We start from the raw sequence: 18563 nt of genomic DNA on the forward strand, positions 1-18563 counted from the left end.
TCACTCAAACAGCAGTACTATTCGAAATCCGCCTTGATTACAGTTTGACATGAGTTTGTGAAAAAGAGGTGGTTCATTAAATCTTTCTTATCCTGTCCAAAATGCCCATTCAAGCTGAACTGAAGCTTTTTGCAAACATGTTTACTCTCTCGATATCACAAACGATGGAGACCATTAGCTGTGTATTTTAAATTCAAAATGCCATGGGACCTTTGGCACTTCCTGTTATCTGACTGCTTCCAGGTGGAAGGAGGACAAACAATGACTGTGGAAACCTGAAAAGCAAAGTAATATAACGAACTGGCTAGTGTGTTAAATGTATATCATTGCCTGCATGAAATCAGATCTACTCAACTCTGCATCAGAGACCTTCCTTCTAAACTTAAGGATACATACCGAAGCTGGCCTTAATCAACAGCAGAGGAGCTGCAGCAGGGCGGGTGAGTCATTCAGTACATATCCAGGGTCTAGAGCAGGCTTGTATAGCCCATGCTGCTGTGGCTTCATTGCTATTAGTACTCAAGCTAGCTAGATCAAAGCTAGCTCACGTGTGTCTACATATGCTGCAATCACACCCCATCTGGCATCAATTGCAACGTACACGTAACGTATGAGCTAATGAAGCTTTTCCTTTAGCTTAATTTGTAAGATCTTGTGCTCTAGCAGCAGGAAGAAGTGGATTCTATCCGCAATACTGTGGCATTCCTATTTGCCATGGTGTGTAGCAGAATGCCCTAGGGCAGTGATAGCTACCACTGGCATTCATGCTCCTTCTGTGGACTGTGGTAGCATTTATACATGCATGCCCAGACATATAATATATTTGTAACATCTCTGCTTTTTACTCTTTTTCAAACTGACTAGCCCCTGTGTATTCATCTAGGGAGTGATGCATCCGAAGAAGTGGGTTGTAGCCCACGAAAGCTTATGCTCTAATAAATTTGTTAGTCTCTAAGGTGCCACAAGTACTCCTGTTATTTTTGCGGATACAGACTAACACGGCTGCTACTCTGAAATCTAGGGAGTGGGGACTCTTGACCTAGCAATTCCAAGACAGAACATGGAAAGGCCCTACTGAACACAATGAAATCACTGAATTAGTTTTTGGAATTAGAAGTCTCACTTTATTCTTGTGATGAAGTTTGTAATAAGTGTTATGTATTACAATGTACTGCGTCAATACTCATCATGAAATTCAAGAATAAAAAAAAGTATTCAAATTCTACAAGGTGAATTTTGCGCAATCTTCCTCTCCACCAGCCCTACACTTTCTATGTGCCAAATATTTATTAAGTGTTTGCTACTCTGAAAGTCTCCAACACAAATTTAAGAGGGAGAGAGAGAACATCTTTTCCAGACAAGTTGTTTAGCACATCATTATAAATCATATAATGAACTGGATGTTAACATTCTGTGATAACAGCCCAATCATTCTCCTGAGAAAAATGGTGAAGAAAAGAGAAAACAGGGAGAAAGTAACATTCTTATTAAAGGCTGCAATGAGGTGAATGGGAAATGGTATGGGGCTTTTCTTTCTCACCCTTCCTGACTTAAAAACAAAATTTAAAATGGCTCTGACACTTGTTGGAGAGATTGTAGAGGAAGAGATGCCTTTTTCCATATCTCATAGGAGTGTCCAAATGTGGTCAAATTTTGGATCCTCATTTCAATGTCTGTAATCATGGGATCTAGGATCTTGTCTGACCCTGAAACTTTCAGTCATACTTCTAAGACTTCCCATGATATAAAACTATCAATTGAAAACCCTATGCTTATTGTTCATCTCTTGGGAGCAGTGAGATGCTCCATACCTGTCTATGTGATACAGGAAAAACACACAGCTACAGTTCTATGTGGAATTCTCTATAGTAAAACAATATTTATCAGTGCCTGCTAAAGGAGCAACTTCCAGTTATGAAAAACAATGGGGAAAAGTTACCATTAATACTAAAAAAGGTCTTCAAATGTAACTCTGTACAAGATATTTGTGAATTTTAATTCCATTATTAAGCTCCTTCAGGAGAAAACCAATCTGAAAATGGGTGCTACATTTCTTAAAGGAACCATTCTTAAATTAATTTTAGTCCATAAATTAATTAACCAATTTACTCAAATTCTCAGAAAATTCATTCTGTACTCAAACAGTAAATGTGGTAATTTTCAGTATGATACGCTGTATTTTTCATACATAACTAAGGCCTGGTCTACACTACAGAGTTAGATTGACGCAAGGCAGCTTATGTCGACCTAACTATATAAGTGTCTACACTAAAATTTCGCTCCTGTTGACAGAACTGCTCCACTATGTCAACTTAATAACTGCACCTCCATGAGAGGTGTAGACATTACGTTGTGTACACACTGCGTTGTTTACATCAATTGATACTGGCTTTCAGAAGCCATCCCACAATGCCCCACACAAACAGTACAATCGGCACAAGTGCTCCTGATGAGGACGTGCACCAAGGACACAAGTGTAGACCTGCACGAGCGATGTAATTACTGCAGTGGCTGTATGTCAATGTAAGGTAGAATGACTTAATTTTGTTGTGTAGACATGCCCTAAGTGGTTAATCAATTCTTTAAATGTTAAACTCAACTCAACCCAACCCAACCTTGACTGTGCAACTGCAAGTGGCACTTCCCTAATGCAAATATATACTTTTTATACGTGTGCCCCACCTTATATGCACACATCTTATATTCATTCATATTACCTCCTCAGCTAAGCAACCCCAATCACTATTCTATTCCAACAAGCAAACCGTTTCACATATTGGCATCCCTTTTAAGAATCTCATATCAATATATTACTTATCAATGGCACTTAAGCATGCACAGTGCGTATAAGCTTTGCCAGTGAAATATATAAACTCAGGAATCTCAGACATTTGCTAAAGGCTTGCTGGCTGGCATTTTTGCGCCCTGCTGAGCTTACTGTATAAGCATCACAAGCTTGTATCAGTGTCAGCTGTACAGAGCCATCCTTAACATGGCTTTGGGACGAGACTATGAATAGAAAATTACAGTACAAAAGGAATTTTTCTGAGTAAGTTAGAAGCAACTCAGAAAAGGTGATGGTTAGAACAGAAAATGCATTTCAATTTTAGCTGTATCAATTACTGCCCTAAATTACTGACATATTGAGCGTGTGAATGAAACAAAGCGGATGGTAAAAAGACGTTCTCAACATGGGTTTGGCATGGATGAACTGAGTTATACAGGTCGTAAGTAAAGCTGGTTGCTGTCCTTTATTTTATTTTTTTTAATTTCCAAAGACCGTTTCATTTTGCTAGTTTTCAAATAGGATTTTTTTTTCATTTTTCAAAATTTCATGTGGATTTTTTATTGAATTTTTCTATTTTAAAAAAATCCGAATGTTTGAAAAAGGATTTATTTCAAAATCAAAACTTTTTATCTAATTGTTTCAGTTCTGAAAAACTCTACCATGTGACTGAACTGACTAATCAAAATTGGAAATACCAAATCTCCAAACCCTGAAATTGAAAACCATAAACTAAAACAGAAGGTTAAGAAAAAGATTTTCATGATTTTTCTTTTAAAAAGACCATTTTTTGTTTTTAAAAAAATTAACTAAAATTCTAGTTGCGGGTTATTCCAAGACAGTTTTGATAAAATCTTTATACCACACCAAGCTGGCATGTGTATGCCACATATTTTACAGAAACAACTATATTTAGAAATGTTCTTTAAAATATTTGTCGATATTGGGTTGATTTTTTAACCTCTTCACCAGTAAAACAAGATTCCTTTGCCAAAATAAGATTCCTTTGGCACACAAAGGAAAACTGAACAGCCTTGGAGGAAAATATTATAAATAATACACTTTAGAAATCGCTACAAATTGCCTAATATAGCTTTTCCATATGTCATCATGGCATGGTTGTAAGGCCCATCATTTTGCAGTCTATGAGGGCTAGAAACAATAACCCTTTGGAAAGGGGAAATTCCTTGACAGGCTGCAGTTACAGGTACAAATAAAGTGATACTAGCCAAATGGAGGGACCTGTGAAACTCCTTGCTTGTTAGAGTCACGCTAAGCATTGTGAATAGTTCCTACCTCATGATTGGAGAAGAGCCGCACTCCTTCCATCTGGTGAAAGATTGGGTAGTGGCTGCTATCAATCGTATCGCGGCGGTAGACATCTCCCACAACCAGAAAGGCATCCAGCCCTGAGTGCATCAAGTCCCACTGGTGAGCTGACGTATGTGCTCTTAGCATGTGAATGTGGTTCATGTAGTAGTTTTCCCCTTTCCTCCTGCTGGGGTGGTCTTGTGGGATAAGCAATCTGTCAAAGTTCTGCTCCACTGTAACCACCGGGGACAGATCATCATAAACAGAAAAGAGTGGGGTCCCAAAGCGTCCTATATACTGCTTGTAAAAATGATCCTTTATTCGCTCTTTGATCAGCCACAAAGGGTGGTACCGTTGGTTGTGCAAGTTCTTTCCCACCTTGCAGAGAATTTTCTCTGTGACATTGCTGTAGTCATCTCGAGGGTATGCTTTACCAAGCAGTTCCACTGTATTTGATGTGGGTGTTTTGGCAACAAAACTTGAAGTTATAGTCCTGGACAAGGCATGCCCCAAATCACTGGTGATTCCTCCTATCTGGACTCCCTGTGACAAAACAGTTTTGGAATAATGAACTACTCTCATGAAATTCCAAGATGCTGCCATCACAATACCTTCGAGGCTCTAGAAAAAAGGCAAAAAAAAAAAATAATAGTCAAGACTTGCGGTAGGAATTGAAAACAGTCTAATGATAGTGAAAAGCCAAACATCAATTTGTTAAATAAGACAGAAGTCCAGTTTTTAGTCCACTACTTTACAGAAAAATCTTATGACCCAATTCCAGCTAGATTATCTTCTCCAACCACCAACCCTGCCCTTGTATTAATGATTTGGGGCCTGATTCTGTCCCCATTAAAGATGACGGTAGTCTTTACAGTACCTTAAATAAAAGCAATATAGGCCTTTTATTTAATATTCTTTATATTCAATTTAACTCCCCCACCCCAATAACTCAACATATTATACAGGAGAAATTGTGGTAAATTTTAACATGTTTGTCAATCAGATATTCATTTATAATAATATTCCATGTGCTAACATTGTTGTACATTCTCAAAACAAACTACAGGATTAAACAGCAGCAGCACAACAAACAAGAAGCAAATGTAATATTTTGCATTGTTTATTACAAAATGTTGTCCCCTATAAGGAGTCTAGAGATGAAACCTAGGTCATTTCACAGCATAGCATACAAACGTAACATATGCATTACAAACTATACTTTTGTAGATATTTTTTCTATTTAACAGAAAACAAAAAAAGGCAGTCTGACCTTTCAAACAATTATGCAACTGTGTAAGGTCAGACAACCAACATATTAAATTCATAATGGAACACTATCTAAGGTTCTCTATACAAATTCCACATGGACAGAAATGGTCTTAGCATTTTTGGGAAAACCTGCAAAACAAGTTTCCAAACCCACTCTAATGCAAATGACTCTTGTCCATGCTGATTATACCACTATGCAGAGGGTAGGCCTTATGATTTTGGAGAAGGTCAGTGAAATGGAAGATTTTGCTGGGGATGGGGGGTTTGGTGGTGGTGTCAAATATAAATGACTAAATCTATATAAAAGAGGTATCATTGGCTATCCCTCAGTTTCTCTGGTTGCAGTAGCAGAGCCTTATTGTGCTGGGTTCAGACATAACTGCTGTACGTTGAAGTGTTTAAAGAGATAATTCCTGAACAAGCAAGGATTCTGAAGGCTGTAATGCCTCTAGAGATTAAGCCCTGGTCTACACTACGAGTTTAGGTCGAATTTAGCAGCGTTAGATCGATTTAACCCTGCACCCGTCCACACGACGAAACCATTTTTGTAGACTTAAAGGGCTCTTAAAATCGATTTCTGTACTCCTCCCCGACGAAGGGATCAGTGCTGAAATTGACCTTGCTGGGTCGAATTTGGGGTAGTGTGGACGCAATTCGACGGTACTGGCCTCTGGGAGCTCCATTGTGACTGCTCTGGACAGCACTCTCAACTCAGATGCACTGGCCAGGTAGACAGGAAAAGCTCCCCAAACTTTTGAATTTCATTTCCTGTTTGGCCAGTATGGCGAGCTCAGAGGTGACCGTGCAGATCTCATCAGCACAGGTGACCATGGAGTCCCAGAATCGCAAAAGAGCTCCAGCATGGACCGAAGGGGAAGTACTGGATCTGATCACTGTATGGGGAGAGGAATCCGTGCTATCAGAACTCCGTTCCAAAAGACGAAATGCCAAAACATTTGAAAAAATCTCCAAGGGCATGAGGCTATAACAGGGAGCCGCAGCAGTGCTGCGTGAAACTTAAGGAGCTCAGGCAAGCCTATCAAAGAACCAGAGAGGCAAACGGCTGCTCCGGGTCAGAGCCCTAGACATGACGCTTCTATGATGAGCTGCATGCCATTCAAGGGGGTGCCCCTACAACTATCCCAGCCCTGTGCGTGGACTCCGTCAATGGATTCTCACGCAACAGGGATGCGGATTTTGGGGACGAGGAAGATAATGAGGAGGAAGAGGTTGAAGATAGTGCACAGCAAGCAAGCGGAAAAACCATTTTCCCCGACAGCCAGGAACTGTTTTTCACCCTGGATCTAGTACCCTCCCAACCCACCGAAGGCGGGCTCCCAGACCTAGAAGGCGGAGAAGAACCTCTGGTGAGTGTACCTTTGTAAATATAATACATGGTTTAAAAGCAAGCGTATTTAATGATTAATTTGCCCTGAAGACTTGGGATGCATTCGTGGCCAGTACAGCTACTGGAAAACTCTGATAACGTGTATGGGGAAGGAGCGGAAATCCTCCAGGGACATCTCAATGAAGCTCTCCTGGATGTACTCCCAAAGCCTGTTAGCCACGTGGTGGGGGGGAGGGGTGAAGCGATCATCCCAGAGAATTGGGGGTGGGGGTTTAGTTGGGTTTGTGCTGCACGTTAACCCAAAAACTGCAGCCCCTCCTTTTAAATGGCCAACCCAACGGGTGCTTGGTATGTGAAATGAGGGCGCTGCTGTTTGAAACCATTCCCACATGTTATGAAGGTTAAAGAAGCCAAAAGAGTGTGCCCAGACGCCCAAGAACGTGGTGGTGGGGGCTCCGGCCACCCAACCACTCCATCCCAGAGGACTGCCCAAGCAACAGAAAGCTGGCATTCAATAAATAAGTTTTGAAGTGCAGTGTGGCCTTGTCCTTCCCTCCTCCTCTCCTCCATCACCCCACCCGGTGATTCTCTCCTCTCCCACCCCTCCCGGGGCTACCTTGGCAGTTATCCCCCCATTTGTGTGACGAATTAATAAAGAATGCATGAATTTGAAACAACAATGACTTTATTGCCTCTGCAAGTGGAGATCAAAGGGCGGGAGGGGAGAGCGGTTGGCTTACAGGGAAGTAGAGTGAACCAAGGGGGCGGGTTTTCATCAAGGAGAAACAAACAGAACTTTCACACCGTAGCCTGGCCAGTCATGAAACTGGTTTTCAAAGCTTCTCTGATGCGCAGTGTGCCCTGCTGTGCTCTTCTAACCGCCCTGGTGTCTGGCTGCGCGTAATCAGCGGCCAGGTGATTTGCCTCAACCTCCCACCCTGCCATAAATGTTTCCCCCTTACTCACAGATATTGTGGAGCACCCAGCAAGCAGTAATAATGAAGGGAATATTGGTTTTGCTGAGGTCTAACCGAGTCAGTAAACTGCGCCAGCACGCTTTTAAACGTCCAAATGCACATTCTACCACCATTCTGCACTTGCTCAGCCTATAGTTGAACAGCTCCTGACTACTGTCCAGGGTGCCTGTGTATGGCTTCATGAGCCATGGCATTAAGGGGTAGGCTGGGTCCCCAAGGATAACTGTAGGCATTTCAACATCCCCAACGGTTATTTTCTGGTCTGGAAAGTAAGTCCCTTTTGCCAACTGTTCAAACAGACCAGAGTTCCTGAAGATGCAAGCGTCATGTACCTTTCCCAGCCATCCCACGTTGATGTTGGTGAAACGTCCCTTGTGACCCACCAGTGCTTGCAGCACCATTGAAAAGTACCCCTTGAGGTTTATGTACTGGCTGCCTTGGTGGTCCAGTCCCAAGATAGAGATATGCATTCCTTCTATCGCCCCCCCACACTTAGGGAATCCCATTGCAGCAAAGCCATCCACTATGATCTGCACATTTCCCAGAATCACTACCCTTGATAGCAGCAGCTCAGTGATCACAGCAGCCCTCACAGTAGATTTGCCCACTCCAAATTGATTCCCGTCTGACCGGTAGCTGTCTGGCGCTGCAAGCTTCCAGAGGGCTATTGCCACTCGCTTGTGAACTGTGCGGGCTGCTCTCATCTTGATATTCTTGCAATTCAGGGCAGGGGAAAGCAAGCCACAAAGTTCCATGAAAGTGTCTTTACACATGCGAAAGTTTCTCAGCCACTGGGAATCATCCCAGACCTGCAACACTATGTGGTCCCACCTGTCTGTGCTTGTTTCCCAGGCCCAGAATCGGTGTTCCACGGCATGAACCTGCCCCATTACCACCATGATGTCCAAATTGCCAGGACCCGTGCTTTGAGATAAGTCTGTGTCCATGTCCTCATCACTCTCATCACTGCGCTGCCGTTGCCTCCTCGCCTGCTTTTGAAGTTTCTGGTGCTGCATATCCTGCAGGATAATGCGCGTGGTGTTTACAGTGCTCATAACTGCCGTGGTGATCTGAGCGGGCTCCATGCTTGCTGTGGTATGGCGTCTCCATGGAAAAAAGGCGCGAAACGATTGTCTGCAGTTGCTCTCACGGAGGGAGGGGCGACTGACGACATGGCTTACAGGGTTGGCTTACAGGGAATTAAAATCAACAAAGGGGGCGGGTTTGCATCAAGAAGAAACACAACTGTCACACCGAAGCCTGGCCAGTCATGAAACTAGTTTTCAAAGCCTCTGTGATGCACAGCGCGCCTTGCTGTGCTCTTCTAATCGCAAACAGCCTAGTCAGCAAACAGTGCCAGTGAGATTTAAAATGTCCAAAGGCACATTCTACCACCATTCTGCACTTGCTCAGCCTATAGTTGAACTGCTCCTTACTACTATCCAGGCTTCATGAGCCATGGGAGGAAGGGGTAGGCTGGGGTAGGTGCAACCGCGCAGTGCTGCCGGCTGGGAGAGCAGCCTGAGGCAAAAGCCTCCAGCTCGCATGATATTCCAGGCAGGACTGAATCTTCATTAGACGAAACTTAAAGAAGAGAATGACCTACAGTAACTCCCATTTATGTCCAGGCGCCCCCGACTGACCTCACCAATGCCGGCCATGAGCACCCATGTCTGCCCAGGCACCCCCGACTGACCTCACCGAGGCCGGCCAGGAGCAACCAGGAGACAGCAGCAGACGGTGCAATACGGCTGCTAACCGTCTTTGCTAACTTGCAAAGGCAAGGAGCTGCTGCTGTGTAGCAATGCAGTACCACATCTGTCAGCAGCACCCAGGAGACGTACGGTGACAGTGAGCTGAGCAGGCTCCATGCTTGCCATGGTATGTCGTCTGCACGGGTAACCCAGGAAAAAAGGCGAGAAACAATTTTTTGCCGTTGCTTTCACGGAGGGAGGGAAGGAGGGAGGCCTGATGACATGTACCCAGAACCACCCGCGACAATGTTTTTGCCCCATCAGGCATTGGGAGCTCAACCCAGAATTCCAATGGGCAGCGGAGACTGCGGGATAGCTACCACAGTGCAACGCTCCGAAAGTCGACGCTAGCCTCGGTACTGTGGACGCACTCCGCCGACTTAATGCGCTTAGTGGGAACACACAATCAACTGTATCAAATCGATTTCTAAAAAATTGACTTCTATTAAATCGACCTAATTTCGTAGTGTAGACATACTCTAAGGCCTGGTCTACACTAACCCCCAAATTCGAACTAAGGTACGCAACTTCAGCTACGTGAATAACGTAGCTGAAGTCGACATACCTTAGTTCGAACTTACCGCGGTTCAGACGCGGTCCACACGCGGCAGGCAGGCTCCCCGTCGACTCCGCGGTACTCCTCTCGCCGAGCTGGAGTACCGCAGTCGACGGCGAGCACTTCCGGGATCGATTTATCGCGTCCAGACCAGACGCGATAAATCGAACCCGGAAGTTCGATTGCCAGCTGTCGAACTACCGCGGTAGTGTAGACCTGGCCTAAGTTTCTGTGCTCATTCATGGAAATGTTAGCACTTATATACCATTAGTAGTGCTTTACAAACATTATCACAAGACTCCTGTGAGGTAAGTAAGCACCACTGTCTCCATTGTAAGAAGAGGGACACAAAGATATTAAGGTTAAGAGACTTGGGTACGGGCACAAAGGGAGTCTGTGTCAAAGACAGTATTCAAGTCTAAAACTCTGAACACTAGATCAAGCTGATTCTTGTGGCCAGAGGCTACCCTGGCTGATCAGTAGAGGAGCTGGCTCAACAGCAGGAAGGTAGCTGGGAGAGAGTTTGTGTTGACACTGACTCCATTAGAAGCACCCCAGGTGGCACCAAAACCATTAATTGGTCTGTGTTCCCTTAAGATATAGTGAATACAGGGCCACAGGTTTTATAAGCACTAAGACCAGTCCTGTGAGACTGTTGCTGTAGTGGGAATTAATAAGTAAACCATGATATTTATGAAAAATCTTTCAGTCTTAGCAACTGCTTTACACTTTCAAGTCTACCTTTCCAAGGAAAAAGGACTAGAAACAAATTTTAAAAATAACCAAATAAAAGCTATGATTGTTCTTTATAGGATAGGTTCCTAAAATCAAGAGGGGCCTGGGTTACACAACCCCAAAACCAGCTCTGCAGAAGACAATATAGAATTTATGTAAATCTCAATATTTCCATATTCTTTATCGTTTCTTCAGGCTTGTTCCGGAATTATCTCCAGTAATTTATCTGCTGAAGCAACTATAGGTATATCAGTAACCAAGAAGATGAAGAAGTTTGGTGGTCACAAACAACTCTGAGTTTGACAGGGTATATAATATTATCACTAGGGCTGTCAATTAATCGCAGTTAACTCACGCAATTAACTCAAAAAAATTAATCACAATTAATCGCAATTTTAATCGCACTGTCAAACAATAGTATACCAATTGAAATTTATTAAATATTTTGGAAGTTTTTCTACATTTTCATATATATTATATTCTGTGTTGTAATTGAAATCAAAGTGTATATTATTTTTATTACAAATATTTGCACTGTAAAAATGATAAACAAAAGTATTTCAGTTCACCTCATACAAGTATTGTAATACAATCTCTTTGTCATGAAAGTGCAACTTACAAATGTAGATTTTTTTTTGTTACATAACTGCATGCAAAAACAAAACAATGTAAAACTTCAGAGCCTACAAGTCCACTCAATCCTACTTCTTGTTCAGCCACCGCTAAGACAAACAAGTTTGTTTACATTTACAGGAGATAATGCTGCCCTTTTCTTATTTATAATGTCACCAGAAAGTGAGAACAGGTATTTGCATGGCACTTTTGTAGCCGGCATTGCAAGATACTTACGTGCCAGATATGCTAAACATTCGTATGCCCCTTCATGCTTCAACCACGATTCCAGAGGACATGCTTCCATGCTGATAATGTTCATTAAAAAAATAATACATTAATTAAATTTGTAACTGAACTCCTTGGAGGTGCGGGGGAGGGGAAATTGCACGTTCCCTACTCTGTTTTACCTGCATTCTGCCATATATTTCATGTTATAGCAGTCTTAGATGCTCACATGACCCAGCACATGTTGTTCATTTTCAGAACACTTTCACTGCAGATTTCACAAAACGCAAAGAAGGTACCAATGTGAGATTTCTAAAAATAGTTATAGCACTCAACCCAAGGTTTAAGAATCTGAAGTAACTTCCAAAATCTGAGAGGGACGAGGTGTGGAACATGCTTTCAGAAGTCTTAAAAGAGCAACAATCTGATGCGGAAACTACAAAACCTGAACCACCAAAAAAGAAAATCAACCTTCTGCTGGTGTCATCTGACTCAGATAATGAAAATGAACATGCGTCGGTCTGCACTGCTTCGGATTGTTATCGAGCAGAACCCGCCACCAGGATGGATGCATGTCTCCTGGAATGGTGGTTGAAGCATGAAGGGACATACGAATCTTTAGCGCATCTGAATGCAGGTTTTTTTGTACATAATTGTACATTTGTAAGTTCAACTTTCATGATAAAGAGATTGCCCTACAGTACTTGTATTTGGTGAACTGAAAAATACTATTTCTTTTGTTTTTTTACAGTCCATATACTTGTAATCAAAAATAAATATAAAGTGAGCACTGTATACTTTGTATTCTGTGTTATAGTTGAAATCAATATACTTGAAAATGTAGAAAACATCCAAAAATATTTAAATAAATTGTATTCTATTGTTTGACAATGCGATTAATCGTGCGATTAATTTTTTTAATCGCTTGACAGCAATAATTATATTGTCATTTTGACAAATAAAATATGCAGAATTTTAAAATATTGTGCGCAGAATTTTTAATTTTTTGGCGCAGAATTTTTAATTTTTTTGGTGCAGAATTCCCCCAGGAGTATTTCTTAGAAGATCAGGAGGGAGCCCAAGAGACTCTGGATCCTCTACCTGAGCTAACCTCTTGCCTTGGCAGAAGCGATGATGCTCTCTTGCTAATGTCCGATTCACCAGAGGAAAAAAAGATAGGTTTCAACTCCCTATGTGGCGCCGTCGGCATCATGGATCATGTGATGCTATGGCTGGTTGAAGGTACCAGAGAGTGACTCTCTCCTTTGTGTGGTCCTGGACCAGTGTTGTCAGGGTCTCTCCTGAGGATTGGGTCTGAGAAAAAGAGAGACTCCAGATCCAGGATAACGGTGATATCCTCAGGGGTAGTGTACTTCAACTAAAACAAACTAGTAAAGACTACTTACAATTACTTACAGGTAAAATACTGAAGAAGGTAACAAATGCTGAGAACACTGAAGGATTCTGTCTGAGATCAAGCCTGGCAGAAAAGAACTGGAAAGGCAATCGATCTGAACTATCCTTATGCCCTTGGCTCGGAGCATGAGGAGGAGAAAGGCAGAGGTGTGGACCAATGGACAGCACTAGCAAAAATGTTCCAGTCTCAGATGCATGGAGCACATGCGCACCCACAGTGGAATACACATAGGGACCATCACTTGAAGAAGAACATATTGTTTTTGCATTAGATAAGTAGAAAAAATTACCTAGGTATATGCAAAATTACCTAAATTTCCTTATACTTACTATAGGCAATAATTCCTAGATTATTGTGAACACTGAGGTAAAGAAAGTTATTTAATTATCTAAAAACCCGATCCTGCAATCTACAACACACGGACAGACCTCTGCAAGCAACAAGTTGCAGGATGAGGACCTATGACATTATATTAAACAATTTGAAAGTTTTTTAGGGTGATCACTGGACAAGTACATAGGTGGCTTTAAAAGCAGTTATTCTCTCTCTCTCTCACACCACATACACACGCGCATGCACAAACATAGTTAGATGTCTTCCATTAGCTCTCAGCTAGTAGGATGGTTGATAGAGCAGAAAAATGGTATTGGTCCCCAGTTCGTCTCCACTACTTATAAAATTAATTTAGCCAAATAAAAGTGTGCAGATTTCTGGTTTCACTGAATTTCATTTTGTGGCTAAGTGACATTTGAAAAAAAGGAGGGGGGGGAAGTGTTAAATCATTCAATGTCTATGAACAAAAACCCAAATGAAATGTCCACAAAGATGAGCAGCATGACTGGAAAAAAAGAAATCTCCTTATCTTAGCACTAACAAATATCTAATGTTAAAGACGCTCTAATTACCGTAATTGTTTTCAATTGTTATCAATAGACTGTTATTTCTAGTAGCATTATAGGTAGAGTTCAGGAAAAATATAGTTTAAATATCTAGCTTTCTTTTTCTAATCTCGTATCCACAGTGCTCAGAATTCAACAGCAGTTCAGAGCTAATTTCTATGCATACTGCACTAAATTGACAATACCTCAATTCCCCTTGCCACTTCCTTTTTCAAGTGTCCTTGCCTATCTGGGCACCCAACATAGTGAGAAGGAGTGAGTCTCTCTCTCCTTTTTTTTTTTTAAATAATATCAAGCTTTTCTAACATGGGTTCTGAGGAGTAGGGGCACACATAGGTTGACCACATTTGTTAGTTGTAAATAAGGGAAACCACATGGAAAATAAGGGACAATGCTTTAGGGACAGCAAAAGACTGCTTGTCAACTAACAAACATGGCAAGCAAAACAATAACAGTCTTGTAGGTGAAAAAAAGCTGTTGCTAGACCAGCTCTTCTGGCTGATGTGGAAGGAGGGAGGTCAAGGCCATGGGCCGGTTCTCACATCCTGCCCCCCATGTTGAGGTTTCTAGTACTGCTGTTGAGGCTAGAACCCTTGGGTCCTTGTACACCAGGGACCTGATCGAAAACCCACTGAAGTCAATGGACAGAGTCCTGTTGACTTCAGTGGGCTCCGGATCAAGACCTAAGAGCACAAACATCGAGACTGTACCTGGCCCCTCTTTTAAAAATCAAGGGGAAGATGCTCATTGCACCCTTTCCCCTTCCCACTTCCCCTTCCCTTGCATACCCATACCACACAAGGCACAATCTAGACTTGCATATGAAGGAGTCACCCTCCATCCATCATTGAAAACAACCATCCCCATACTGCAACATGTTAGGCTTTTAACAGAACACAACAGCAGTACACCACAGACAGGAACTCAACTACTAGGAGAATATAGGCAGGCAGAATATAATACCACAACAGGGATTTTGGAGTATGTCCAATGAACAATTTGGTGGGCTGATTGGATCATATTTTCACACTATAGAAACACGTGTTTTCATGTCACAACCAAGGTTCCCACACATTAGTACAGCAGGGTTTGAGACAGCATAGTACAGATGCAGCTGTATTAACCATGTCACCTAAGGTGACCCCCATCCTTTATTTTAAGTGACCAACCCTTATTTAATTGATTTGTCCCTTTAAGGTGACCACTTATTTTAAGGGACATCCCTTGACCATTTTAAACATTAAATTATGATTATTGCGTTGTATATTAGAGAGGAATTATGTTTCCCTAAAATGTCCCTAAAGCCTTGTCCCTTATTTTTCACACGGTTTTCCCGTATTTCCAACCAACAAACATGGTCAACCTATGTGTGCCTCTACTCCTCTGAACCCATGTTAGAAAAACTTGATATAAAAGAAAAAAAAAAAAGAGACTCACTCCTTCTCACTATGTTGGGTGCCCAGATAGGCAGGACACTTAAAAAAGGAGGCGGCAGGAAGAATAGGTTGGGAAATTGGCAGTCCAAAATTAAATAAAAGTGTGTGGAAACTGTGTGCACGCCAGTATGGTCTCTGCCTTCCACACCATTGATACTAAGGAGAACAGACAACACTCCTGTTTAGAAGCATAGCACCTACTAGTGAATCAAATGTGCTAGGTCTCAGGACCACTTGCTACCCATTAAATATCTAAAAGCAGTGAGCGTCTTCAGCTGCTATAAGGACCTGTGAGACGAGAACACAGGTCTGCAAAGCCTGGGACAGCTGACACTCCCACATTGCCACTAGGAGGCCAAGCAGAGCCACATCCAAGGAGAACTGTGGAAATTAGGCACCGCAGGAAGTACCGTCCAAAGGGTCCAGAGTGACAGCACCCTGCGGCCCTCTGATTGGCCCATGCACACTATTTAACCCTGGAGGGTGCCCCAGAAGTAATCTGGGAAATCAGACTTCTGGCCTACTGCAACTCCAGACCATACCTTGTTTTCTGATTTTCAGTTTCCGACCCCAGGCTGACTCTGACACTGACTCTTGCCTCCTGATTTCAGGCTGGAACTACCTCTGATCTCCGGTCTCCAACCCCAGTGTAACGGAGTTGCACTCACCTCTCGCAAGCACCCCCTGGCCGAGTGGGTGTGCCTACACTCTCTCTCTACCTGTTTGTGGTGGGCCTTCGCCAACAGCCCTCCAGCCAAGTCATGCACAGTCTGCCCTCTGTAATGTTTCTCTCAGTTTGTCCCTGCTCCAGAATAGAGCGGTGCCCCAGGGCTCTTTCCCTGGAAGCAATGTTTTCTCCCACTTAGGGCCTTTCCAGACACAACTCTCGAGCGGGGCTGCTGCAGTTCAGTTCCCCCCTCTTGGGGTGCCTCAATGTCCAGGCCACTACCCCACTGTTGCTAATGGGAGCTTAGGGGGGACCCAGGCCCGCCCACTATTCCGGGTCCCAGCCCAGGGACCCTGTAGATAGCAGCTGTCCCTGTGTTCCTTTATCTAAGTCACACTGCTGCTCTAATTCCCTGCGCCATCTTCACCCTTACCTCAGAGCTTTGTCCTGATGGAGTCCCCACAACCAGCTCAGAGCTCTTTCTTGCTCTCCCTGGTTTCTGGCAGCACTACCTCGTCCGAGGTCCTTCAGCTCCCTCAGCTAGCTTGCTCTAGCAAGGAACTGAACTCCCGTTGGCCCTGCAGTTCTTCTTATACTGACCTGCTGGGCCCTGATTGGCTGCTTCCCACACAGCCACTCTAGGCAGCTTGGAGTACCTCTCTACTGCCCTGTTCTGGGGCGGGGTGTGGCAGGGCCATAAGGCCTCCAGCAGGGGGCCTCAGGGCCTAGTCCACCCCATCACACCCAGCCTGATTGTGACTCTTGTTTATCAATCCCAGCTCTAACAATAATTCTTATCCCTGCTCGCTGACTAGCGCCTTGTGGCCATCCATGGTTTGTGGACACCAGCCCAGCTGTGACCACTTGGTCAGATCACCAATTCCCCAGTCCCTTACAGCTCCCTTTGACCTCACACCCTGTATGACCTGTCTTACAGCTTGTGGCTACAGCAGGGGTAGGCAACCTATGGCACGCGTGCCAAAGATGGCACGCGAGCTGATTTTCAGTGGCACTCACATTGCCCGGGTCCTGGCCACCGGTCCGGGGGGCTCTGCATTTTAATTTAATTTTAAATGATGCTTTTTAAAGATTTTAAAAACCTTATTTACTTTACATACAACAATAGTTTAGTTATATATTATAGACTTATAGAAAGAGACCTTCTAAAAACATTACAATGTATTACTGGCACACGAAACCTTAAATCAGAGTGAATAAATGAAGACTCGGCACACCACTTCTGAAAGGTTGCCGACCCCTGGGCTACAGGAATACAGATGAGCTAGTAAGTATATAAGCTCTGAGTACATGAAAGGTTTTAAACCAAAAATCTTTAAAGCTCTTTTATCCTGCCTCCTGTCCAAGAATATTTAATTAATGAAAAATTCTGAAGTGCTATGGAAAATATTAGAAAAGTTGGACTGCCACCATCTTGTGATCTGACAGTTTTTGTGTACAGTATGTGTGGGGAGGGGAGTTCCACTAACACAGCATATGCTAAAATAAAAATTATAACATATGCTAGGTTGCTAAAATTGGACATTTACCAGTCTGCTTAGCAATTTAGCAAAGCCCTGCATTTTAGTTTTGAAAACTGTGCAGGCATACAGCAGCAACTATCACTGTTTTAGCCATGACCATGTCTGTATTTTTTCCCCACTGGTTACAATAGGACACCATGGAAGTGGTTTATAGTGCCGTAATATTGGCGGTTTGAATGCTTTTTCAAACTAAACCCTGTGTTTAGAACACAGACATCTTGTTAAACTCCAAAACAGACCTGGAGTCCTACCACAAACATCAAATTTGTTATACAACAAAGACTTTTGAAATAGGCTGTACATCATGCACACACTTAGGCTCCAATCTTATCAGGTTATGAGCATCCTCAGATCCTACTGAGGACATCTAACATTTCCCATGGCTCTTCAAAAAATTGTATTAAAGTCTTCTTCTTCTAAAGAAGAAGGCAGGATAAAATGATTTTTAAAAAAGACTTAATTCTTTCATGTACTCAGAGTTCATCTACTTAACAGTCTATGTATAGACTTGCAGCCATAAATTGTAAGGAACATACACAAAATCCTCTTTTTGCAGTTTCTGTAACCAAAACGAGATGCCATAGGCTGGTTTGTTGTCTGTTTTCCTATAGTGCCACATTAATCATGATGATACCACTGGAAACATTTGGAGGCTTGCAATATTGAAAGAGGAAAATTATAAAATGTTTTCTTGGATAAGGTTAACAACCATCATATTTCTCCTTGCTGTTATGTGTAAGAACTATTTAAAGTTTGGAATAGAATTATCAAACCATCTCTTGTAACTAATCCAGTTGTCTAATTCCTTAGCAAAGTTTATTATTTTTATGTCTGTTTTACACACATCAACATTGAGAGGCACAGAGAAAGCAGCCCATGTATCTCAAGCACGCTTTCCTCCACCACCATCCTCCTCAACTACAAGAAAGTTGCACCATGTGAGGTCAAACCCTATGGTGCAGCATCTCCTGGGAGAACAGAACATTGTTCTGCAAAAGCACTGCATGGGCACCAATAGTTGTATATTA

The 18563-nt window shown here is 42.7% G+C and overlaps 1 protein-coding gene across 1 annotated transcript in view; it reads right to left on the bottom strand.

Moving 5' to 3' along the window:
* The window catches only part of FARS2 (phenylalanyl-tRNA synthetase 2, mitochondrial), a 395435-nt gene that overhangs the window by 314982 nt on the left and 61890 nt on the right, over positions 1-18563 (bottom strand). The window contains exon 2 of the mRNA XM_065400011.1: positions 4082-4717. Within this exon, the coding sequence (XP_065256083.1) occupies positions 4082-4717 (636 nt within the window). The remainder of the gene's footprint in view (positions 1-4081; positions 4718-18563) is intronic.

Source organism: Emys orbicularis, chromosome 2 (genome assembly GCF_028017835.1).
Source record: "Emys orbicularis isolate rEmyOrb1 chromosome 2, rEmyOrb1.hap1, whole genome shotgun sequence".
NCBI lineage: Eukaryota > Metazoa > Chordata > Testudines > Emydidae > Emys > Emys orbicularis.